The sequence below is a fragment of the Eurytemora carolleeae genome, unplaced genomic scaffold (assembly GCF_000591075.1).
Source record: "Eurytemora carolleeae unplaced genomic scaffold, Eaff_2.0 scaffold1409, whole genome shotgun sequence".
In the NCBI taxonomy this organism is placed as follows: Eukaryota; Metazoa; Arthropoda; class Copepoda; order Calanoida; family Temoridae; genus Eurytemora; species Eurytemora carolleeae.
The window spans coordinates 57,359-83,163 of NW_019397334.1; the positions used below are offsets into that span (position 1 = coordinate 57,359).

General features: G+C 33.0%; 3 protein-coding genes across 6 annotated transcripts; all 3 read right to left on the reverse strand.

Annotated features, from left to right (window-relative positions):
• Positions 1 to 482: 482 nt before the first annotated feature.
• Positions 483 to 6,847, reverse strand: LOC111713579 (involucrin). Its single transcript, XM_023488458.1, has 7 exons — positions 6,770 to 6,847; positions 6,483 to 6,590; positions 5,900 to 5,994; positions 5,567 to 5,707; positions 5,323 to 5,383; positions 4,884 to 5,025; positions 483 to 1,393 (listed from the first exon to the last, which is right to left on the reverse strand). The coding sequence occupies exons 1-7, from the start codon at positions 6,845 to 6,847 to the stop codon at positions 483 to 485; spliced, it is 1,536 nt and encodes a 511-aa protein (XP_023344226.1).
• Positions 6,848 to 9,930: 3,083 nt separating this feature from the next.
• Positions 9,931 to 19,380, reverse strand: LOC111713581 (uncharacterized protein C6orf136 homolog). 4 transcript variants are annotated; one of them, XR_002767748.1, is made up of 12 exons: positions 19,269 to 19,380; positions 18,273 to 18,409; positions 17,681 to 17,748; positions 16,507 to 16,582; positions 15,992 to 16,094; positions 15,354 to 15,438; positions 14,271 to 14,324; positions 12,887 to 12,970; positions 11,985 to 12,066; positions 11,357 to 11,398; positions 10,880 to 10,992; positions 9,931 to 10,309 (listed from the first exon to the last, which is right to left on the reverse strand). XR_002767748.1 is itself a non-coding variant. In XM_023488459.1 (11 exons), the coding sequence occupies exons 1-11, from the start codon at positions 19,354 to 19,356 to the stop codon at positions 10,933 to 10,935; spliced, it is 879 nt and encodes a 292-aa protein (XP_023344227.1). In that variant the 5' UTR covers positions 19,357 to 19,380; the 3' UTR covers positions 9,931 to 10,932. The 4 variants fall into 4 exon arrangements, 1 of the variants encoding a protein (XP_023344227.1); XR_002767747.1 differs by having other exon boundaries at positions 10,860 to 10,992; XR_002767746.1 differs by having other exon boundaries at positions 9,931 to 10,327; positions 10,860 to 10,992.
• Positions 19,381 to 20,339: 959 nt separating this feature from the next.
• LOC111713574 (RE1-silencing transcription factor B) lies at positions 20,340 to 24,860 on the reverse strand. The gene is made up of 3 exons (XM_023488453.1): positions 24,678 to 24,860; positions 22,398 to 24,228; positions 20,340 to 21,891 (listed from the first exon to the last, which is right to left on the reverse strand). Exons 2-3 carry the CDS (start codon positions 22,519 to 22,521, stop codon positions 21,236 to 21,238), a joined length of 780 nt encoding a protein of 259 aa, XP_023344221.1. The 5' UTR covers positions 22,522 to 24,228; positions 24,678 to 24,860; the 3' UTR covers positions 20,340 to 21,235.
• Positions 24,861 to 25,805: the final 945 nt, after the last annotated feature.

Below are 25,805 nucleotides of genomic sequence, written 5' to 3' on the forward strand. Positions count from 1 at the left end.
CAAATCTTGTCATCTATCCTTGTCTCTACAAATCTTGTCATCTATCCTATTCTCTAAAAATCTTGTCATCTATTCTTGTCTCTACAAATCTTGTCATCTTTCCTATTCTCTACAAATCTTGTCATCTATCCTATTCTCTACAAATCTTGTCATCTATCCTTGTCTCTACAAATCTTGTCATTTATCCTATTCTCTACAAATCTTGTCATCTATCCTTGTCTCTACAAATCTTGTCATCTTTCCTATTCTCTACAAATCTTGTCATCTATCCTATTCTCTACAAATCTTGTCAAATTTTCAAGGCCTGCTCATAAAAAAAATGAAACCTCTAACTTTAAATGGTAAGGGAGGATTTTTAAAAAGTTAAAAAAATAATGCCGAAAAAATTTACAAAATAATTATTTCTGCTATTGAAAATATTAACATGTTATTATATCCATTTTTCAAGGCCTTTTCAGATATATAAGTCTTAACCCTGTAGCTTATCCAACTTTCTTAAAGTATCTAACCTTGGGTCTAGAAATAAGGGTAGGCTCCCTGTGTAACTGGTCAGGAAGAAAATAAGAAGACAGTTCTTGTTCATCAGCAATCTTTTCAGCATTATCAGCATCATGCTGCTTGGATGGCTCATTTACTAACTCAGCTGACAACACGAAATGTTCATGATCTTGAAGATCGTCTTTCAAAGAATCTTGTAAATTTGTTGGCTCACTTCTATGTCCCATTTCTTTATTTCTGTTATTTAAAGAGCTGCTGTTCTGTTGGTATCTGAAGCTTTCTTGATCTCCTTGATCTTGCAAAGCAGTTTCTTGCTGCTGAATGCTGTTCAGAAGAGCAGCTCCGAGAATAGATCTACTCACAGTTAAACTTCTTAATCCTTCGCCTTGACATAACTTGTGAACAGGTAGTTCTGCGTCTTGATGCTCTTGATGTTGTTGATCCTGTACCTGTTGTTTAACAAGATGCCCTGGTTCGGAATGCTGAAGCATTAACTTTTCATCTGTTTTCTTTTCAGACTGTTCATGTAGTTTTTCTAGTGGTGAAGATTTTGAATAAGATGAATATGAAACTTGTTGCTCTCCTTGACGTTGTTGATCATGCTGCATTTTAAGCTGATTTAGATCTGTTTGATTTTTGTCCAGATGTTGGAGTTGTTGTGCTTGAACATGCTCTGGTTGATGAGATCCTTGTTCTTGGTCAGGATGAGGTGGTTGCTGTAAGTATTGTTGTTGTCCCATGGATGTTTGAACTGAAACCATTGTTTCCAAAACCAAACTTTCTCCCACCCCACACTCAAAGCTTGAGAGCAAGCTGTTTTCCTGGCCATCTGACAACTGCTGTTCCTGCTGGTTAATGGTCAACTGAGGTCCTTTGCTATCAAAATTGTCATCGACTAAAAAGATGCATTAAAATAATTATTTTAATTATGAAAGGACATAAATGAATGATTGCACCGGTGCACCCTAGGCCAACATAGTTGTCCCACAAAGCAGGGTTGGAATGAAAAAACCCAGCCCAAAAACCAACCCAAATACACCCAATAAACCCAACTTTAAAAAACCCACCTGTAAGTGGGATTTATTGGGTTTTATTGTTTTTTCATATAGAATTTTTCAAAAATTACCCTTTTTTTCAAAAATAAGATCTACTATCAACTGTATTGATTTTTAGGGAGTTTACAGCACTAAAACGGACGCGTTTATTCTTTTCTGAAGAGTTTTCAAAATATGTTGTGATAGAAAAAGCAGTGTTTCGGATCCGTATCATTTTGATGCGGATCCGGAACCTGACTCTGAAACGGATCCAGATCCGAGGTAACTTTTGATTCTGTGAATCGGATTTTCCTGAAGTTAATCCTAAAGTTAAAAATGTCGTCATTACTATTATATAAATGTAAACATTAAATTATTAAAGATAATTTTGAAAAATTTTCGTCATGTAAATAATACATTTACGAACCATTTTGATTTATTTATTCCATGGTTTTGGTTAATTTTTGGCGCTACCCGGATCCATATCAACGTTTCCTGATACGGATCCGGATCCGACCGGATCCGGATCCGAAACGCTGAGAAAAAGGATATAAAATCCCTTCAACATTGCGTGCGTGATCTGAAGTTTTTAGATATTTAATAGTGGTCTTTCTTCTTGAGCATATAAATATATACTGCTTAATCTGAGTAGCCCCACCCCCTTTCAGAAATATGTATCCAAGTGAGAAAATAGAAGTAGTCTGAAATTCATAGATCTACTTTGATAAGTTTAAAGCAGCTGAAAACAAGCCAAAAAAGCAGTACGCAGTGCAAAACGATCCTTTGAGAAAAAAAACTTTCTAAAAATGGGAACAGAAAACCATTTGACTCCTATGTTCGAAATAAAACTAAATCCAGAACTGGAATTTGACCCCTGAAAATAAGAACTGTGGTAAAGTTGTCTCTGATAATAAAGATATGGCTACATTGTTAAACAACGATTTCTGTTCTGTTTTCACAAGAGAAGATCTGGATAACATACCAAACCTTGATAAACTCCCTTCCAATGGTATAATCTTGGACATCTTGTTTACCAGTGAGGAGGTTTAAACTAAGATTGATAATCTAAATTCCTCAAATTCTGCCAGACCTGATAACCTGTCCTCCAACATACTCCAAACCTTTAACAATGTACTCTCTGAACCACTGACTGTGATATTTATTAAGTCTTTCAAGAGGAATTGTGCCACAAGATTGGAGAGATGGAAATATTGCAGCGACCTTTATAAAAGAAAGTAAGAAAGATCCAGGAAACTATTGTCCTATCTCTCTTACTTTAATACCATGAAAGATTAAGGAATCTATCATCAAGGATCAAGTTGTTGACCATTTAGTAAACAATAGTCTATCAAACAAATCTCAGCATGGTTTTATGAAACATAGATCGTGTGTGACAAATCTTTTGAAGTTATTTGAAAAAATCACGCTAGAGAGTGACAATAACATTCCTATGGACATAATTTATTTAGACTTCTCAAAAGCATTTGATAAGGTGCCGAAACACCAATTGATCCAAAATTTAATATCATATAGTATAAATGGAAATGTACTTTCTTGGATTAACAACTGGTTGACAGGAAGAAGGTAAAGAGGGATCATCAATGGAGAAAACTCCACCTGGGAACCTGTACTCTCAGGTGTACCCCAAGGATCTGTACTTGGAATATAAGCTTTTGTAATATTTATCAATGATATAAGACACCTTAACCAAATTTATTAAGATAATGAGAAAGTTTGTAGAAGACACTAAACTTGCACAGTGTATTTATCAGAGAAAGTTTGTGATAACATACAGGATTGTCTTAACCTGCTATGTGAATTGACAGAAAAGTGGGGAATGTCATTTAATGTTTCTAAATGCAAAATTCTTCAAGTTGGACAAAATAATCACAAAAATGAATACTTTATGAACAGAATTAAGTTATCTGAGGTCAAAGTAGAGTAGGATATTGGAGTGAAAGTGTCACATGATTTGAAAACCTCAATTCAGTGCCTAGAATCTGCTAAAACAGCAAATGTATGATACCATTTGGAGTTTTCTGTCTCAGTGTGGTGTCCCTGGACAGCTGTAGACAAAGATGTACTAGAACTGGTACAACAAAGAGCCGTTAATATGATATCTGGACTGTCAGGTAGAAATTATGAAGTTTAACTTAAAGAACTGAGACTTGAATCCCTGGAGAAAAGAAAAATCTGTATCAAATGCTACAAACATTTAAGATTATACATGGTTTTGATGATGTAGAAAGTAATACATGGTTTAATATAGTCGGATCAGGTGAACATAGACTAACTCGTCTAACTGCAGATCCATTAAATCTGATGCCCTAGACTGGAATTGAGAGCCAATTTTTTTAGTCAAAGAGTGGTGAATTCATAGAACAGTTTCCTGGGAGAAGTTAAAAAACGCTTGAAATCCTTAAAACATTTACCACCAATATGCTGGAGACATTGTTTAAGTAATAGTGAAATAGGTACTCAGTGAATCAATAGACTCTATGCAGATGTTTTCAAAATGCCCCTTACTGGGGTCTAGAGATTAATTCACCAATTAACCAAATAAACTAAAAAAAATTGCAGTATTCCCCTATAAATGCCCCCTATGAAGAAGGGAGGTGATATTATTGTATTTGAAGAGTATTTATCAAGAATGTAAGGCAAGGAAAGTCAATTGCGGTTGTGTATACTCTGTGTACATATTGAAACCAGTTCTCTTTGGGGGGAATTTGTAAACAATAATAGATGCATCAGTGTTTGTTAAGTATCCGAGGAGGTTAAAAGCATTAAATTTTGATAATTTTGATAATTCACATAATAGTTTCCTATGACCAGAATATTTCATTGATTTTTTATGTGAATGATGGATCCCATGTCAGGCTTCGACATCCGTCTTGTGTTTACATTAGCGCCCAGAGACAGTACACTGCAGTACTAAAGATGTGTACACTTCTGAAATGACTTTCCTTGCCTTACATCCTTGGTATTTATTATGAATATAGCCTATTATCACAACTATATTATTATTTTTCATAACTTTAAAGTTCACCTATTGCTTAAATAATCTTATTATTATGAATAAGTTGAATTTTATTAGGTATCAACTACTTTCAAATTGAAAACCCGCCCCCCCCCAAAAAAAAAAAAACCCTAGAAACCCCAATGGGCTGGTTTTTTAAACCACCGGGTTTTTTCCAACCCTGCAACAAAGAGATCTCACAACAGACGATCCACCAGAAACAGTCTTTTTTAATAAATCTTAATTTTAACAAAAACAATTTCCTGCTAAAAAAATAAATAAGTATACAAATTATAACTCTCAAAATTTGACAGTTTTTTATGTAAAATGCATTCCTAGTTGGCTGGCAGCAATGGAAAATATGTCCAAGTTACCATCTTGTTTTCGAAAATGCGCAAATTTTTGGTGAAATTTAAGCGAATTTTCTCCAAAAAATTTTCTACCACAATCACTGATTTTACATTCTAACGACTTGTCCTGCAAAAAAAAATATTATGATATTGACGCTAACAATGTTTTAGTTAATATTAAAGAGAGTGTCTGGCTAGACATGGTAGTTGATCTGGGAGTGCAGTATTGTAGTGTTTTTAAAAAAATAATTTGAGATCTACAAGACGTGTGTACGGTGTATAGTTGATAAGTTATAGCACAAAATTGATCTTAAAAATCCTCCTGGCGCTCACACTCCCTTTAAGCACTGCTAACAAGACAGGCAAACACTTGTTCAAATTATTGGTAAAATGAAATATTAATATTTAAGATTTAAAAATTTACCTTGAGTTGCATACAGGAGTGTTGCTTATATTCTGCTAAACTTGATGCTGTTATCATCTTTCTGAAGAACTTTCTGATCTTATTCTGTTAATAAATTTTGATATGATTCCCTTCTTACTACTTTTCAAAATATGAATATTTTGGATTTGTTTCTACCTTTGTAAAGTCCACATTTAAGCCACATATATCATCTTATTATTAAAAAATTACAATTTAATTTCTCTGAGTTCCATAAACTTCTTCCCTGCAAGATTTACATGTGGTGGACAAGGTGACGGGGATCATTACTTGGTTTCCAGGACCAACACCTCCAACACCTCCGACAACCCCTCCTCCTTCACTGAGTTGGACTCTTCCACCAGCTTTTTTAGCCTCCTGACCATTACTAAACATTGATTCGTAGATATTTCTCTATGAGCATTCAATTTGGCTAACTAACCAGTATTCATTTACCAACTTAATCAAAAGATTTGGGGAGGGGAATTGTTATGAAGGTATACCCTAGGTGGGCACAGTGGGCAAATTAATTGTATAACTAATATTCATTAACCAACTTGATAAAAATCTAAAATCTTACGTTGTATTTGGAATTTGAAGAGGCGTTAATTCAACTTTTGGTAAAATTTGACGGATTTTCTTTCTCGGTATTTTTTCAAGACGTCTATAACACTTCTAAAGATTAAACAATTTTAAACAGTGTGCCTTCACATTCACAACGTTAATCAGACTGAATTACAAGTTACTCTCTTTGCTCCATGCAAAAAGGGCAAGGGCCGCTTTACAACGGTACCTTATAAGCTTTGTGGGTTCGTCGAGTACATATGAGTCTGAATACTTATCGAACCACCTTGTTTTTCCAGTGCAATGTGCGCTACGTACACCCCAATTTCTCTGAACTAAACGAAAACACACAGGTTTTAAGAGTACCGTTGTAAGTAGGTTAGTGTCTTCTTTCATGGCGGGTCACTTAAAATTACGACTAGCTAGGATATTTCTTCCTTTTATGAATATGTCGATATACTAACACTTCTCTTTTTCAATATTTCTACAGCATCTTCTTTTCGTCTCTGCAATTAAAAACGAATAATTTAGTGTTTCAAAACGCCAATTGGTTAACCATAATTATCTTAGAAATTGAAACATCTTTTAAAATTGTTTTCCTTAGCTATCCTTTTCCCGCCGATAGTCCAGGGATATTCAGACCGAATGTTTCCGGTTTTCAGGCTGATCTGCTGGAAACTGGTTGGACTGGTTGGAATAGTTGATGCCTAGAAATTAACTAAAAATATTTTTTTTAAATCATATATTATCTTAAAAGATATATTTTCAATTCAACGCAACTCAGGGAGTTTCTAATATTGTAGAAGAGTCAAATAGTGTTTTTCTCATTTGAGACAAAATCCCTTAACAAGATCATGAAAATCTACAACCTATTATCAACATTAACAAACTTACAACTGTTAGATTGTGGATTCAAAGGATTTCCTCCTAATTGAGAGTTAGACAATTTCTGACAGGCTACCATGCGAACATATTCAAAGCCAATTTAACCCACCTATCTCAAAACAAATGCTACAATGCTCGGATATGAATCCCGAGAGAAAATATATCCGAAGATTAAGAGATTTCCAAAACAGGAATTTGGGAGATTTCCCAAATATCCAGGCAAATAGAAAAACTTTACCCAAGAAATTTGGGAGCTTTCTCAAATATCAAGGCAAATAGAAAAACTTTACCCAAGAAATTTGGGAGCTTTCTCAAATATCCAGGCAAATAGAAAAAATCTACAACATCTTTTGACAACATCCATCTTGTAAAATAACGAACGCTGTGCACAAGATTAAAATTTCTAAAACATGTTGCCAAAAATTAAGAACAAGATTAACAATGAAGCTGCAAATTTAGGAAATATCAACTACTGAGGTCGGAATTTTTAAATGATTTAATTCAGATCGCCTGATTCATGTTTTTTTTTGCTTAGACTTATCAAGTTAATCCGACCATGAAACCATTAACAAGGGCCAAAATCAATGAATTTAAGCCACATCGCTGACTTGAAATTTGAACTAAAGATTCAAAGTTAAGATTAAGGAAGGATTTGAATCGGAGATTCAAATTTGAAGCGGTGGTAGACAGTTAAAATTCATTTAATTCGGTTCCATCAGGATTTACAAAATTTAAGTCTATCTATCTCTACATAATAAAGCTCTTCGCTCATCTATCTACATGTTAGCTATAGCTGCCCAACCGGCAGGACCAAATTTGCTCAAATTTATTGAGGGAACCCATAAGTAACCTGGGGTTAACATAAGCTAAAATTTCGGTTTTTTTCTTTAAAATTCGGATTTTTTTAACAATTCAAAAAGTTTTTTATCACTTTTTTATTCCACGGGCAAAGCCAGGCACTTAAGCTAGCATATTTATGAATCTCATTCCTTGTTCAGATATGATTCAATTCGCCTGAAAAAAAAAAAAACTTCAAAAAAAAACAAAAATACGGTAAATACTTAAAGGTTCCAAAATGCATTATTGAATTTAGAAAAAAAGGTTTACCTCAACCTTGCAATAACCTCAATGCAAAAATGTATTTCCCCAACACATGTTTCACAGGCCTAAAAAGAAAATAAACTATACTAAATCGAGTGAAAAAAAAATTTAAAAAAACACGGGCACAGAGAGATCAGAGCTGAAAACTTTAGAATGGAATGTCCTTAATCCCGATCGGTTAATTAATCTGGAGATTAATAACATGAGGAGAACAAGCCATATTTAATCTGGGGATTAAGAAAAAGAGTTGATCAAACATTATCCTGATTATTTTTAGCTTTTTAGAAAGCCTATGACATAAGTAAACGGATTGCATAATATTGGCATACAAACGTCAAAAGAAATTTGCACATTTTTAGTTTTTCTAAATTAAACATTAAGTCATTTAAAATTTTGCAACATTTTGCATATTTAAATGGCATGGTCAAGGACTTTTCAAAAATATATATTTTATCATTTTATGAACATTTTATTTGCAAACATTTTTACTATTTCACTGGATTTTGCAACCAAAATTTTTTGTGTGGCAAATTTGCAATTTTTTTGCAGATTCTAGAAGTAGAGCCTAAAATCTTTCAAATGATGAATCATTTGTCATATTTGGACATCAAACATGGGATTTAGAGGGGGGGGGTTCAATTTGCCCCCCCCCCCGGCGTTTCCTGGTTTTCAAGTACCCCACCAAGGATAGGGTTAAACAAATGGAGCAAAACTAAATGGTTAGAATAGCGCTCCATGCAAACATATTTATAACTTTCAGGGGAAAAACTATTTAAAAGGGGTGAAATAAAGATTCTTCGAGAAAATATGCAATCCTGAGAAAAAAACCAAACTAAGCTTGTAACCCCAAGTACCAAGATACCAAGGAGTATTGAATAAAATTGAGAAGTTTTCTTCTTCTTCAAACTTTTATTGAAAAAATACAACGTAAATATATTTATAAATCACAGGGTTAAAATTGAGAAGTGGTAGACCCAGAGTGTGTCCTAACCTGACCTAACCCTAAAATATAAACTAATCCCTCTCTTGTAATTCATCGCGGCAAGAGCGCTTAACTCCCTTAGGCAACCGCCATACAGGCAATTGAAAGAGAGGAATTAATTTATAATTCAGGGTTAGGTTAGGTTACGACACTTTCTGGGCTGAGCGCGAAGTCTTGTAATTCTACGCGGCATGCGCCGAAAACTACTTTGGCCTTCTGTCTGCAAAATACAAGCTACATACCTGGCTCGGCACTGTATCTAAACAGCAGAGTTTACTGCTAACAAGTTCTTCAACCTGAAGGCCAAGTCTGCTTACTTTAATCACTCCAGACTCATACTTTTCATCAATCGATCGATAAATCAAATTGTTAACAAATGAATGAGTCAATTACCAACAAACTTACCAAACGATCATTCAAATCAAGATGATTTTTTCTGTTAATTTAAAAAAAAGGAAAACAATGGAATACTTTTAAAAATTGACACTTTTTATTAATCATGACAATCTGGGACAATATTCCAAACTTGACTTTGATTGCACACAAGGTATGTGCTATACTAAATTATAAACTTTACTGTTGTGTGCACTACTGAATCTTAAAAAACTTAATTTTATCAACTACGTTTTTGTTTTTAAGTGCAATATTTCAATTGAAAACTAATTAAAAAGAGAAGATTAGACACAAAAAATTATTTTTTGTTTGTTTGTAAAATTAGAACTTGGGAATAAAATGATCAATGATTATATTCCTGATAGAGTTCTGTAAAATCACCCGAACTTAATTCCTGAATTAAAAAATTTCCTCATTTTTTAGATTCATTTCAGACAAAAGTTTTGAAAAATAACTTTAATTTTCTAGGAATTGTAATTTGCGAATAGTTCTTTATTTTTATGTTTCAATTCAAAATTAGGACCTCAAACTAGGTGCGGCTAAATAAAGGCGAAGCATATTAATGATCTTTTTCTTAAAATTAATTTTTTTCTCCGATTGGTGAATAACCTTTAGGATAAAGTCTAAAGTCTAATCTAACCTGGAAACACAATCTACAACATCTTTTGACAACATCCATCTTGTTTCTGAAAAAAGATATTTTTTTCTTTCTGTTCTTGTACTTGGAGCTCAATATTAGATAAAAGTAAATTTAACATTGGCTTGGTGTACACTGTAAAACATGATAATTTAACATTATGCCAATTTTGTATTTCAAATCACACATTCAATATCACAGCTCTACAAATGAAAAACTGCATCTGTATCTAACATCATTTGCAAGCACATTCAATATTTGGAATCAGAATCAGACAGTTTAAAATGATTCGTTTTGACAAGAACGACTGAATTTAACTTAATTTTAGGTTTCAAAATATTCGTTGTACACTGTCCTTATTTGTACTTTGTACAATTTTTCCAAACTTGGTGCCATGAAGGGCTTTATTGTACAGTGTACAGTGTACACTTAGAGGGAGAGACCGGCTGAAAATGGTAGTTGAGCTGAAAGTGAAAGTATTGTAGAGCAAAACTTTAGGATTCATTTGATCCCAATGAGACAAAAAACGTTTCTAACGATCATTTAATAACCCAGACAAAAATGTGAAAAAAAAATATTTTATTGAGTAAAATTATTCGCAGATTTCTACAAAATGTCGCCTTCACAAAACAAAGAAAACCTCCAACAAGTGACCTTAGTGACCCTACCACAAAGAATTTGCATATACCTGCGAGATTTTAAAATGAATTTTAATAACTTATTTCCAATGGTATAACTTCATTATTTTTATCAACTCGTTTTTATACATGCGTCATGCAACTGGTTTGTAGAATAGTGTTTGTTACATGTTTTGTTTGTTATTTAAGAAATGCAAAAAATCGTTTCCTCTGCTGACTGAAACGACGGTGAAATATAACAAACGACTTCAGGCTCTTAATTAAAAATTGTACACCGTAAAAATGTCTCATTGGTATCAAATTGTTTTTCTCTACAGCACTGCACTTTCTGCTCAAATACCATGTCCAGCCGGTCTCTTCCTTTAACACAGAATGAATATTGGCGGATTTTCTTGTTTTCTTTTTCCGCGGATTTACAATGCCGGACTAGGCGCAGGAGTAGGCTTCAGTTTCTTTAATTGATCAACCATACCCTGAAAAAATTCGATAGACTGTAAGCGTAATTTCAAGTAACCTTTCATTAATACAGTGGCATGTTCTATTTACAACGATGCCCTTTACACCTTTTCGCTTGATTAAGGATTTTGTAGACATTCTAATTTATATAGTCAGAAATTAAGTGCCAAGAAACCACGTGAGTATACAATAGCACGGAGAGTAGTGTACACTGTAACAGCGAGTCTCCCGGCACTTAATCTTCAGTTACCTCAGCAGCGTTGCCCACAAAAAAGTACCGTTGTAAATCTAACATACCTCTTTATAAACTTGAAATCACCCGTACAGTCCCTTTAATAAAATTATACATCTCTTTTCTTTCATTTTAAATTTTAAATTCACCTCTTGAATGGATTTTTCCTTCTTTTCTTCATCCGGCATCCTCTGGAAAAAACGTTTATGAAAATACTTAAAATGGACTCATACGGAAAAAAAGTTTATAAAAATACTTAAATGGGACTCATATACTGTGGAATATGTAAGAAAAAGTTATGATTTTGAGAAGTCCAATGAACATAAAACACAAATTGAGCAGGTTTCACATACCCATTTCTTTTAATACATTGAGTTTCAACGAAATCCAATACATTGCTTAAATGTCGTCTTGAACAAATTTAAAGGTCCCACATGAATGGATGGTGTATTTTTGGACCTACGCCCATCCGACCTACTAGCACGTGGTTCTACAGCTCCTATTGGTCATATGCACTGTAGGTCGGATGGGCACTTTTAAAACAGCATAGTGGTGCATCAGACCTGCTATTAGCTGTTGATTGGAAACGTTATAAGTAGGACAGATGCCCCCTTTGGCCTTTTTGTAGGTCGGATGGGCACATTTGTAGGTCGGATGGGCAATTATTGATGGTCAGATGGGCATATTTTGTAGGCCGATCAACATTACCGTCCCACATGGAAAGTCACTGATCAAAATAACAAATAAAAAGTTAAACTAATGGAGAATATTTGTAACCTTGTCTGCTATATGTTTATATATCTTGTTATCCCCTCCAACATAGAACACAGAATATCCATCATACCAGGAGGGTGAAGCACTAAAAAAATAACGTTAAAACCAGTAGGTTTCAAATATCGTTAAAACCAGCAGGTTTAAAATATCGTTAAAATCAGTAGGATTAAAATATTGTTAAACCATTACGTTAAAAAATATCGTTAAACCCAGTAGGATTAAAATATTGTTAAAACCAGTCGGTTTAAAATATTGTTAAAATCAGTAGGATGAAAATATTGTTAAACCATTATGTTAAAAAATACCGTTAAAATCAGTAGGATTAAAATATAGTTAACATCAGTAGGATTAAAATATCGTTAACATCAGTAAGATTAAAATATTGTTAAAATCTGTAGGATTAAAATATAGTTAACATCAGTAGGATTAAAATATCGTTAACATCAGTAAGATTAAAATATTGTTAAAATCTGTAAGATTAAAATATTTTTAAACTAGTATGATAAAAATATTGTTAAAATCAGTCGGATTAAATATTGTTAAACCAATAAAATTAAATATCGTTAAAATCAGTAGGATTAAAATATTGTTAAAACCAATAGGATTAAAATATGTTAGAACCAGTAGGATTAAAATATCGTTGAAATCAGTAGGATTAAAATATTGTTAAAACCAGTAGGATTAAAATATTGTTAAAACCAGTAGGATTAAAATATTGTTAAAAACAGTAGGATTAAATTTGATCGTTACAATCAGAAGGTTCAAGTATAGTTATAATCAGGAATATAAAGGTATCGTTAAAATCAAATTAAAATATCAAAATGATTAGGATTAAAAAATCGTTAAAAATAAGTAGGGTGAAAATATCGTTAAAATTAGTAGGATTGAAACATCGTTAAACTTACCTATCCATATTTCCTCGTTTCCACATCTGGTCCGGGATATATCGGAGGACTAGCCGCGTAACACCCAGGCCCGCTATACGCCATCTATATATATATATATAAAGTTGTAATCTCTGTTTGTCTGTCTGTCTGTTTGTTTGTTTTCCAATCATACATCATGATCCCCTGGAACGATTTGCCTCAACTTTGATAAGGTAATTCAGGAGAACCACGGGAATGTTCTTTGCTTGATTTTACGATGCTCAGTTGAGTGGGTCAACTTTTACAGAGAAAAATAGTATTTACGCACTTTAGTCACAAAATAAGATTTTTTGAAAAGATAAAAAAAATGAACAAATTAGAAAATAAAGGAATATTGTTCTTTAGTAGTTAAAAAAACATTACGGCTTTGAGAAATCAAAATATTAATTACTAGAAATTCAAGGCGCTTCGCGCCCTTCTTTCTAGCCTTAGAGGGCGCTTCGCGCCCATCTTCTAAATCAGTTGTGAACATGTTCTCTTTGTGTACATCGTAAAACAAAACAAAAATAATTCGCGGATTTTTACAAAAAATTTCGCGGATTTTCCAAATTTTTAAAAATTTAATGACGATCGAATTTTGATAGAGACAAATATTTGAAATTTTGATTTTTCATAAACCTTCCCTGGGGTCCCTAGATGTCCCACAAAAAATTTGGGCCCGATCGGTTCAGCCGTTTTGACGTTTATTGGATACAAACAAACAAACAAACAGACAAACAGACAAGCCAAATTTATATATAGATTTTGTTTTTGCAATGTTTTAACTAGAAATGCGGGAAATTGGATGTGTATTCTCTTATTTAACAAATAAAATGTGACTTAGATTATAAATATAATTCAGCAGTTAATTTAGGCTTCATAAGATATTTTACTATCAGTGATTTATTTTGTAAGCTATGAGAGTGAGTTTTGTTATAAAAAGCGGATTATACTGAATAAACGGGAAAGTGGGTTTTGTATCGAAAACGCGACAATGATTCAAATTCAGGTTATGTTTGAAAATGGAAAACCTGACGTTGTCTTAAAACGGTCAAAGGTTTTAATACAAAAAGAAAGCCTTTTACAATTTTGATTTAGAAAATTTATAAAAATTAGGAATTGTTGTCCTTGTGATGCTTTATATATGTTGGTTATGTTTTTATTATCGACTTTTACTGTATGGGAAGGAATCCTAAAAATCCCAGTCATTCAATTTGCGCCCATTTCTAACACTCAGTGCTAGAAATGGACCAAGTGTTAGTTTTAGAACTAATGTCCCCAGTAATTATACGAAAAGAAATTGAGGTGACAATTGAAAAGGAAAAACAGAGATAATGATTGTAAGTTAGAATGTTTTGAAATGTATATATCGTGTTTGTCCAACCTGATTCTTATAGTTCCGTCCTCGGGGTGCTTTGTCAAGTTTAATACGTGAAATCTAGGGTAAACCGGTTTCAATTTTCAATCAGTTAATCAACCAATCAATGGATACGTAATTCAATAAATTAATTCATGGATACATCAATAAATTACTAATTAAATCATTTTATTCGTAAACCAATCGATAAATCAGCGTATACGTTAATCAGTAAATCAAACAATCAACAGTTTAATTTATCAAACAATAATTAATTCATTAAGTAAATTAAACAATCGATTACTGAATCCACCTTCAATAAGTAACGCATTCACAATAGTGTTAAAGAATCAATAAAGGGAAAGGTGGAGATGTCCTATTTGATGCCTTCATTTCTAGTTCAAATCTTTCAACTTATTGGATACACGCCTAATTGGGTTCGAATTACAAAAAATATTTCTTTGTTTATTACTAATGACCTTTAATGACCTCTAATGAAATATAATAATCTCGACAAATAGAAAGTGTTTATGCATATCGAACGAAATTTAGGAACCCAGGCAATAAAGTTTGATATGAAAAAAAGCCATAGTTTAGACATTTTCAATTTTGAGATCATTAGAAGGTCAAATATTTGATTCGTTGCTCCTACTGTATTGTCTGGATTTAGTTTAATAAGCATTAAGCCAAAGTTTAAACATTTCAATTTAGAGGTCATTAAATGTCATTAAAGGTCATAAGTGTCATTTTTTTGAGGGGAGGGGGGTATTTGAACCCAAATTAGGCGTGCAACCAAAAAATTGAAAGATTTGAACCAAAAATGAAGTTAGGGACCCTCACCAAATAGTACATCTCCACCATCCCCTTTAAAAATCTATCAATAAAATATTTTATTTCAATAGTCATTATATTACAAGAGCATTAATCAAACATTCAATAAAAGTAACAAATCAAATCAGTAAATCAATTACAAAATAGCAAATCAATTTACCGACCATCAATCAATTATAACAAATCAATTAGCAACTCAATCATAATCAAATAGTAAATCAATCAATCAACAATGATTTCAAAATTTCGCAAATTTTTAAATTGTGTGAAACCCGTTTCCTGACGTAAACAAACTTAATGTGAGCCATAATACGGAGGAGGTTTACAAACTTTATATAGTTCAGCAATCCTTCAATACGCTTCCCTGAAATTAATTGCATTATTATTATCATCATTATCATCATTATCATCATTATCATCATTATCATCATCATTATCATTATTATCATCATTATCATCATTATCATCATTATCATCATTATCATCATTATCATCATTATCATCATTATCATCATTATCATCATTATCATCATTAACATTATTATCATTATTATCATGATTATCATGATTATCATGATTATCATCATTATCATCGTTATCATCATTATCATCATTATCATCATTATCATTATTATCATTATTATCATCATTATCATTATTACTATCGTTAATATTAGCATCATTTTTAAAATCATTATTAGTAAATCGGTCAAGGATTTCCTGAGTTATGATCGGACAAAAACATTCAAAGAAGCACCCAAACAGAGATTGCTACTTTTTTAACATTATGTACACTATTTAAAATATAAGCAAATCAAAAATTCCCTTGAATACTATTTATTAACAGTATATAGGTACACAATTATTTGAAAAATAAAAAGCGATATTGGTGGGGGGGGGGGGGTGCATACATTTACCTGATTTTATGTTTTCCTGAAAAACCATGTTTGGATGGTAGAGGGACCAATCTGTTTTCCTCACGAACAAATTTGTTAACTCGTAGGTTAACTCAAAGGATATCTAAACAATATTAAATTATAAAGTGAGGCCCACAAAACAGTGGAAAAGTACAAAAAACAGTGTGCGACATTTAGCCATGCCCACACCTAATAATAAACGTTATTAGTGAATAATTAAAATTAAAATCGTCAAATACACGTATTTCCGTATCTTTTCCCATCGGGTTTTACATCTTCAAGAATCCCCCCTCCGCCGGAGGGGGGGAGGGGGGGATTATTTATGCTCTCGTGAAAAAAAAATAAAAATTTGACATGGAAAGTGAGGTTTTTATCATTTTTTAAACTTTTGCATCTATCAACTCATCTTACACGCAAAAATGTTAAGTAAGGGGCGGAATTATTATAATTAAAAAATATGCACCCTTGCTACTGAGTATTTATAAAGACGTAACGTCGATCTAAATATAACTTACTTTTTCTAGATCTGGTTTCTTTTCGTTTTCTGGAGCTCTCTCAGATTTTCCCGTTCCAGGCTCCACCAGGGAAAGTCTAAATATGTTAAAGGGGCTGTAATCCGTATCTCAAGTAAGTTTCCATAAGTAAAGAAAGATATCCGATTTGTTGCGGTATCTAAATATTACAGATTTATGAAATATCTTTGTTTTCTAGCTTATTGTGGAATCTGTATTAAATGTACATGCGAATTCATTCCTTCGAGTCAAACAAGGAAATAATCAGAATTCATCACTCTTTATTAAGAAAATCGAGACGATATCTTCGTCGTTCATACTCCGATAAAAATGTTGAGGACACGGTTGTGAATCGGACATGCCAACCAATGAATGAAGAGTAACTTGGTTGGAAATTACATCTCCAGTGTCAAAAAAAGAATTATTCAGAATTTCAAATGTTTTGAGAACATTTTCGTCTGCTTTAAACAATTTTTAAACCTATAAATTTTTCATATTTTGCGTTTTTGCTTTTCTGTTTTGTCTTTTATTTTAGAATGTCAGACAATATTTTACTATACATAAACTAAGGATGAGGTAGGATTATGAATAGTGGGAAGTAATTGATCTCGGTATGACTAGTTCATCTACTTCTTGCTATTCATCAATTCTGACTTCATGATTATCGTAATTTAGTTCGTTCTCGAACTGTGGAATAGGAAGCCTACTGTTAGACTAAAGTTATGATCTTAAATGGTGGGAAAAAAGAAACACAGCAATTGTTCAAACCCATTTCACATTGATGAAACTATTTGCTTTATCCATCCAAATACATCCAATACAATGATATTGCTTAAATGTAGTTTTCCTATTCAACAGTTTTCCGAGTCCCACTGTAGTGAAGAAATGTTCATTAACAAAGATTCTGGATGAATTTTATGATTGTTTACATTGGAAAAGGTTGAAAAGGCAAAGTAATTTTAACACTGGCCGAAAATTTTGGACATATTTGAGCAATGAAAAATTAAAAACTTAAAGCTGGAAACAAAATTTTACCCTCTTAAAATTTGTGTTTTCAAATAAATTCATTCCTTTTCCTTGTCGCGGGAAAAAATAACTATGACATACTGAGCAGGGTCTGGGGTGAGGGGAATATTTCTCTTCACAATGAAGATGTATACCCTTAAATTTAAAGTACCTGCTTTCTGACGGCGTGAACTGATATAATTTGTGGATTTTGTCACTGGGACTTATTTTAAATAAAATCTGGACAGAGCAAAAACATTGAAACTTAACTTTAGCAAGCTTTGAAATTTCCTAAAATCGGTTGAAATATTAAAATAAAATAGTCGAAAATAATGGTAGCAATTCTGATTTCTGATGTTTTAGAAGATAAAACAATTATTCCAATGCAACTTTTATGTCACTAGAACTTGAAATCCTACATTTTCTTTAGATTACTATTTGTTAAATTTAATTTTTAAACCAATATCAGAAATTACTACCGGGTGTCTCTGAAAAAAGTGTGCTTAGGCTTTTTAGCCTACTAAACACATGTATATTGTGTTAAAAAGTACTTCTAGTCGGTACAAATCCCATAAATCTCTTTCATCGATGTTTAGTAAGATAAAAAGTCTGAGCACACTTTATTCAGAGGCACGCTGTACTTCTGTAACATTTTTTTAAGTGAATGTTTCACTTGGGGGGGGGGGGGTTTCAAGAAAATATACACTCCTATAAATAGGACCGCAAGACTAAGTTTAAAGACAGAACATGATGTTTTCAGCTCCCTGAGTTTTCTCTAAAATTCTATTTGTTGATGTAGGAAAGAACGGTGCACTCCATAGATCCTCTTTAGAGAGAAGCTGTGACCTATTTGGTTTAAATGGTTTTACTGCTGTCTGTAAACTACGTGCCATGCCACAATCTGAACAATCCAATTATTTTATTTTAGTAAAAATAATCAAAATAAACAAAAAAAAAGTTTTTATGAAGTGATATGTCCGACTCACAACGGTATCTGAACAATAAGATCGTCGTTTAAATAATTATTAACTATTATGTATCATGCAAAGAAAAAATGTGTAAATAGTTCATTAAAATTCCTGTAAAACGCGGTCTACGCTGCGTACAGTGTGAAATAAACAGCTGATGCATTTCTCAGGTATCCCATGACATTTACATTAAAAGTGGTTTCTAAAAACATGATTTATAATAACGTTTATTTATCCTTTGCATCTTTTAGATTAACAGAGCATCTTGATTGTTCTAAAAGTATATTTTATTCTGTTAATTTTAGAAAAGAAAAAATTAATATTTTTAAACTTAAAACGTCTTGCAAACAAATTGTTTAATCTGCAAAAGAGATTTTATGGCTTAATAGCATGAGTCCGAAAATCATAATGAATCAAAGTTTCAAGGGTACCGTTGTGAATCGGGCTTTGCGGGTCTGTCCTAGAGAACGATTTTTGGACCCCCCCCCCCATCCTATCAATTTTATACATGGCCACTTTTTACACAATTTTCAATTAATTTCGTATTTATTTAGAGTTAGGTTAGGTTAAGACACTTTTTGGGCTGAGCGCTGCGGCTAGGACAAACTAGGGGGCCGAGCGCTGCGGCCATATGTCTTACATTTAAGATTTATGTACAAAATTGTTAGGAGGGGGGGGGGCGGGGGGGAGGGGCCAAAAATCGTTCTCTAGGAAATTACCGGCTTGGCCATCTTTGCATAAAGAGTCACCTGAAATTTCGTTTTCAGTCCCTTTAGTGATTCTATAAATAACCTGTTATCATTGATTCATATTGTGATAAAGTTTGTTGAGTAGTTGTTGGAATTCTTCCGGCGGCCTGACGACCCAGAACACGCAACATTTTCTCTGAAAAATCATTAAAAAATAAATATTAAGATCTCTCAAGAAATTGTGATAAAATCCCCAAATTGGCAACTCTGTCTGAAATCTATAATTATTTAAATCGGTTAAAATAAAAACCAAATTTTAATTGCAAATTGGCAGCATGACAATTTTTGTGGGAATTCGCTAAATCTCAATAAAACCTGAATATTTGTCAAGGATTACTATTTTATCAAATAATAAGTCTCGATCATAGACGATTATTAATTTAGAGTTCTTCTTTTCCAAGTTTCGCTGAATTTGTAATATATGAATGCCCCGTAACTTTCATAAAAATTATCAATCGATTAAGCACCTTGCAGATGTAATATTAAAAGGGCATGGGGTGAAGGGAGCAGGAGGGGGGGATAGATAAAACTCCTATGAATGCGCGAATACCGGATAATATTTTCTTAATTCTCTCTCTCTATGACAGCATTTTTATGGTGAACAAAATAAGTCCAGGTGGGAGAGGGGGGGCAAAAAAAATTTAAAAAAGGTATTAATATTTTTTCAAAAAAGGGGTTTTAAGGGGGGGACCAAAAAAAATTTTTGCGCGCTTACGCACGTAAATTGTGCCCCCCCCTAAACAAAAGCCCTCGTACGCCCCTGATTAATTATCATTATTTTGGATCCACAATTGAACTACTGACGTTTGATTTAAATTAATCGTTTGAACTATTGTTCATTCTAACTACTGATAATAACGTAATTTTCTGTAGTTATTTCAACACACTATTTACTTATTTAAACAATTAAAAATAAGAGTTTAAAATTTTTATATCTCATAATTTATAAAGGGATTGACAATCATCACAAAACATCCCTAGAAACCAGCAATGCTTGATCCGCTCTTTTTTTTATCTCGATATCAAATAAGGCTTAAATCCAACCAGTTATGGTCTCCTGACATAACTTAACCTGCAATAGCCAACCAAATCCGACCTATCTGCATTGGTCAGGTTCGGACTGGTAATGTTCCGACCAGTTATATCTCCTGACTTAACTCAACCAATCTCGACCAAATCCGACCTAAGTGGATTAGTCAGGTTAAGAACAGTATGAGACCAGTTAGGTTATTCGACCTAACCCGACCAAACACGACCTAGGGGGACTGGTCATGTTCCGACCAGTTTGGTAATCTGACGTAACCCGACCGAACCTGACCTAACACGACCTAAGGGGACTCGTCATATTGCGACCAGTTTGGTAATCTGGCGTAACCCGACCTTTCTCGACCTAATGGGACTGGTCGCGCGACGTCGCTGGTTTCTAGGGTATGAAAAAGTAAAATTATTAGGTTTAGCTTGTATTTCTGTATTTCCTATCGTTGTGTAGATTAACAGTACATGTATCCACAGTCCTGAAACTCTTCAATATATAATTCTTTTAATTCTACTTTAATCAGCTTTGCCAGTCTATCTTAAAATACATTCTGCGTAAAATAGAAATAGTTAAAATATAACAGATTATCAACAATAGTAATTTTATGTCACAAAAACTTGGAGATTTAGATGTCATATTACAAAACATTCAGGCTGTTTTTTAAGCTTTATTTAGCAGAACAAAAACCAGTGAAGGCAAGGTAAAATGCTGAAAAAGTAATTAACATTTGTGCACTGTAGTACAAAACAAATATTTAATACGTAGCTTTGAAATCCTAGTCATGACCAAAGACTTAAAAATTGCAATTAAAAAAATATCTAAACAAAAAATTTTCTCACATTAAAGAGAAAAATAGAGTTTGTAAAATATTGACATCAGGGTATGTGATATATACAAAACTAAGAAACACATTTAACTTTATCATTACATTTGTATAATTTTAAAAACAAATTAACTTTTAAAAACAAAGTTAACTAACGCTCATGCTTATTCTTAACATGTCTTTTCAGATACTTTGCTTGTGTTGCAGTATACCCACAAAGCGAACATAGATATCTCAATTCTTTATGGTAACTTTCTACATGTCTCTTTAGAGCACAAGTTGAGGATGCAGCAAACTCACAATCGGGACAAGGATATCTCACTCCTTTATGTTTACTTTCAACGTGTTTTTTTAAATCACTTGCTGAAGTTGCCGCATATTCACATTGCAAACAAGGATATCTTAATCCTTCATGTTTACTTTCAATATGTCTCTTTAAGTGACTTGCTCTTGTTGCAATATGCTCACATTGAGAACAAGTATGTCTCACTCCTTCATGTTTAATTTCAATATGAATCTTCAAATTACTTGCTTGATTTGCAATATACTCACATTGAGAACAAGGATATCTCACTCCTTCATGTTTATTTTCAATATGTTTCTTTAGATGGCAGGCTTGAGTTGCAATATACTCACACGTATGGCAAGGATATCTCCTTCCTTCGTGTTTATGTTCAACATGTCTCTTCAAATTCCTTGTTGTTGTTGCAAAATATTTACATTGGGAACACGGATAACTGTTTTGACTTTTCCTGATTCTCTTTGGTTCAGATTTCAGAAATTCTAATTTGTATTCCAGGTTTTCTTCTAGATAAAAGTATATACCTTAAGTTTGTTCATGCAGAATTTATATATACATTACATATTAGATGTTTTTAACCTATTTTTTCTATTGTAAACATTATAAACACTTAATTCTAATTTTTTTTAAATTCCAACAAACTCTAGGGATATATGTTTTCTTTAAAAAATCATTCCCCTGCTCCATTAAATAATCAGAAGTTAGGTAATTTTTTATTTAATTAAATAAATTGGGGGAAAAAGTACTTATACCCCTTAGTCTAAAGCTAAGAATAGCATGTGGCTGGCCAATCTTCTTGACCTTTTACCCATCCCTAGCTCTTCGGTCATTAAAAAACAAAGTAAATAAAGGGAAATTGAAAGGATAAAACGATTCGAGAGAGTTACATGATTTTGTTCTCGGTTGAAATTCAAAAGTTTGTTATTTTAAACATTGATACTTTACCACCCCCCCCCCGTCACCTCTAAAAAACCTCATTCACTTTCAAAAAAGGTACACTTATTAAGATTACCTTTTATATCTGCATTTTCCAGCTTTATGTCATCTTCAGGTATATTCACAAAACATGTTTCCTCTATAATAGAAGTCATCTCAGATTCCTTGAAATCTACTTCTTCCTTTATAATCTCCGCCATTCTATCTGAAAAATAAATTAAACATTCCAAAAGATCTAAAAAAAATGGCAGGATTTCTTGCTGTTCAGTGTTCGTACGTATTGAATTAGTTCAAATTAGTTTAAATAAACAAATCAAATCACTTGAAGGAAATTAAGACTTTTTCATGCCCAACCTTGCAACTTTTATTTTCCTAAGCTATAAATTGAACAAGCATTTTAAAATATAAAAGTCGGGCGTTGTTCAGAGGTTCACGTTAATAATTCTAGCATTTCTAAAATATTTTAAAATGAAAGATCTGATTTTCGCGGGAAATTTAAATTTTTCATGTTTGGCTAAATAGGTTGTTTAAATCATTAAGTGGGAATACAAAAAAATACAACAATTGTTATGGAGAAAAAAAAAACAATAAATGAATTAGTTAGTTCTCAAATTAATTTTGCAAATAGCAATATATAACACACATGTTTATTTCTGATCTGTCTGCTCGGAATAATTAATAAAGTTAAAAAAGACTCAATAATATCTCACTCGTTTGTGTTGATTTTCTATGTGCTTCTTAAGATAACTTGATCTAGTTACAAACTCACATTTAGGACAGGGCTATCTGACTCCTTCATGTTTACTTTAATATGACTCTTCAAGTGACTTACTCTTGTTGCAAAATATTCACATTGATAACAAGGATAGCTCACTCATTCGTGTTTACTTTCGATATGACTCTTCAAGACACTTAATCTAGTTGCAACATGCTCCCATTGATAAAATGAATAGCTCACTCCTCTGTGCTTACTTTCAATATGTCTCTTTAGATTCCTTGTTGTAGTTGCAGAATAATCACATTAAGAACAAGGACTCCATCGTGATTACTTCCAGTATGAATCTTTAAGAGACTTGCCCTACTTGCAGCATATTCACACTGGGGACAGGGATATCTCACTCCTTTGTGTTTATTTTCAGCACGACTTTTCAGATTCAATTCTGTAGTTGCCGCGAATTCACAATCGGGACAAGGATATCTCACTACTTTGTGTTTAACTTCAACATGACTCTTCAGAACCCTTGCTGTAGTTGCCTACATTCAGTGCAGGGATATCGGACTCTCTCATGTTTAATTTTGATATGACTATTTAAGGGACTTGCTCTTTTTGCAACATGCTCTCATTGAGAACAAGGAACCCCACTCCTTCGTGTATACGTTCAACATGTTTTTTCAGATCATTTGCTTCAGTTGCCGCATATTCACATTGCAAATAAGGATATCTAACACCTTAATGTTTATTTTCAACACGTATCTTTAGAGTGTCTGCTCTAGTTGCAAAAAACTTACATTCCGTACAAGGATATCTGGATCCTTCATGCTACTTTCGATGTGACTCTTTAAGTAGCTTGATCTTGTTGCAACATAGTCACTTGGAGAACAAAGATATCCCACTCCTTTTTGTTTCCTTTCAATTTGTCTCTTCAAAGTGTCTGCTCTAGTTGCAACAAACTCACATTCAGGACAAGGATACCTCATTCCTTCATAAATTTGTCAACAAGAATCTTCAGATGACCTGCATGAGTTGCTATATACTGACATTTAAAACAAGGATATCTCACTCCTTCGTGTATATTTTCAACATCTTTCTTCAGATTCCATGTTGTTGTTGCACATAATTAGCATTGAGAACATGGATATCTGCCCTGAATTATCCTGATCCTCCTTGGTTTAGATTGCAGCGGATCCTAATCAAAATCCAGGTTTTTTTTCTGAATATTTAAATAAATATTATACTTAAAAGTTTCTTTGTGCTGAACTTAAGTAAATATATTACATAAATGACATTTGCAATCTGAATAATTTCGACCCTCACCTCAATTTTATTTAAGCTATCAAAATTCCCAAGGTTCTAACGAGTTCTCATATCATATGTGGAAACAAATCAGCTAAGGAGTTCGATAATTATGACCAACCCATACAATCATACAAACAACTGGTTTTAAAACTGCAGAAAGAGGTAAAAATTAAAATTCGCCAAAATAAAAAATGTAATCAGCTAGGGCTAGGTTGCTACAAGAATCAACAGATAAATATTAACTCGACCTCAGCTGGGAAGATATGATTTCAGGTTTTATTAAGTAACAAGATTCCAGAAGTATAAAAGGTTGTTAATCAGTAAAATTATAGAGGTTACCTTGTATTCCTGTAATTTCCTTCTTTATATCATCTTTATATATGTTGCAGCATATAAGACCTTATAAATTGGATACTGATGAATTATTGAATTACCTATATCTTCGTTTTCATGTTTAATAATTAGCTCAGTAAGAAAATCAGTATCCTCAAATACAGGTTTATTCTCTGCACATTCCTGTATTCCAGTATTCAATACATATAAATATATAAACAAAGTTTACTCAATGTATAAATTTTTTTATAATTATTGCCCCCCCCCCTTCCATCATTCAAACACCCTTGTTCAATATTCTTTGAAGATTTTCCGAGATTTTTTTCTAAATAATTTCAACAATTTTCCTAACATGGTCATTTGTGCATCCCCCTCTGTCCTGGTTGCAATCTAGGAATCTATTCTAAAGCTAAAGAAGAATATTATGTTTCTATACATTAGGCTTGAGAGTGGACACGCCACTAACAAAACCTTTAATAAAGGATTTTAAATTTATCTTTACAGTAACTATAAAAGAAATCTTACTTAGAGTTAAATAAAGGGAAAAATTAAGGGATAGAAACAATTGCAAAACGTAAGAATTATAGGGTTGTTTTCAATATTTGAATTTTAAATATTCCCTCCTCAGCAACATTTAAACAAAGACCTCCCCCCCCCCCCCTGCTGAGGGAGGGGTTGCAGAGGCGTGCAGACAGAATGGTGGGAGGCTTGGTGACGTCACGGAGGCTGGGAGACCAGTTTTGCGGGGCCTGGAGGTAATTCTGCAAATCCAGAGGCTCGGAGGTCATTTAAGCAGGGATCATGGCGCCTCTGCACCCCCTCCCTCCCCTGCTACTAAACACAATTCGCTTTAATTCTGTATGAAAATTAAGCTTATTTTGATTACAATCTATTTCTCTATTTTCCAGCTGTATTTCATCTTCAGGTATATCAACAAAACATGTGTTCTCTAGAGTTGAGGATATCGCAGATGATGAATACGAATGTTATGAATTTGATATTTTTGATACGAATGTTGGGTTTGATTGTTTATCTGATCTTGATACTTGGATACGAATGTCATGATAGGCTTGCTACGAATGTTGAAAAGGATGGATACGAATGTTATTAATTTGATATAGGTTGGGTTTGATT

What these genes read in the sequence shown, in the direction of transcription:
- LOC111713579 (XM_023488458.1), bottom strand. Translation starts at nt 6,847, where the DNA reads ATGGTAGCCTGTCAGAAATTGTCTAACTCTCAATTAGGAGGAAATCCT. An exon ending in GCGGGAAAAGGATAGCTAAG is followed by an intron (nt 5,995 to 6,482) that starts GAAAACAATTTT and finishes TTTAATCTTTAG; the next exon opens with AAGTGTTATAGACGTCTTGA. An exon ending in ACTCCTGTATGCAACTCAAG is followed by an intron (nt 5,026 to 5,322) that starts GTAAATTTTTAA and finishes TTTTTTTTGCAG; the next exon opens with GACAAGTCGTTAGAATGTAA.
- LOC111713574 (XM_023488453.1), bottom strand. Translation starts at nt 22,521, where the DNA reads ATGGCGGAGATTATAAAGGAAGAAGTAGATTTCAAGGAATCTGAGATG. An exon ending in GGAAAATGCAGATATAAAAG is followed by an intron (nt 21,892 to 22,397) that starts GTAATCTTAATA and finishes ACTTTTATCTAG; the next exon opens with AAGAAAACCTGGAATACAAA.
- LOC111713581 (XM_023488459.1), bottom strand. Translation starts at nt 19,356, where the DNA reads ATGTTGCGTGTTCTGGGTCGTCAGGCCGCCGGAAGAATTCCAACAACT. An exon ending in GAATTTTAGAGAAAACTCAG is followed by an intron (nt 17,749 to 18,272) that starts GGAGCTGAAAAC and finishes TGCTCTGTCCAG; the next exon opens with ATTTTATTTAAAATAAGTCC. An exon ending in AAACGAGGAAATATGGATAG is followed by an intron (nt 12,067 to 12,886) that starts GTAAGTTTAACG and finishes TTATTTTTTTAG; the next exon opens with TGCTTCACCCTCCTGGTATG.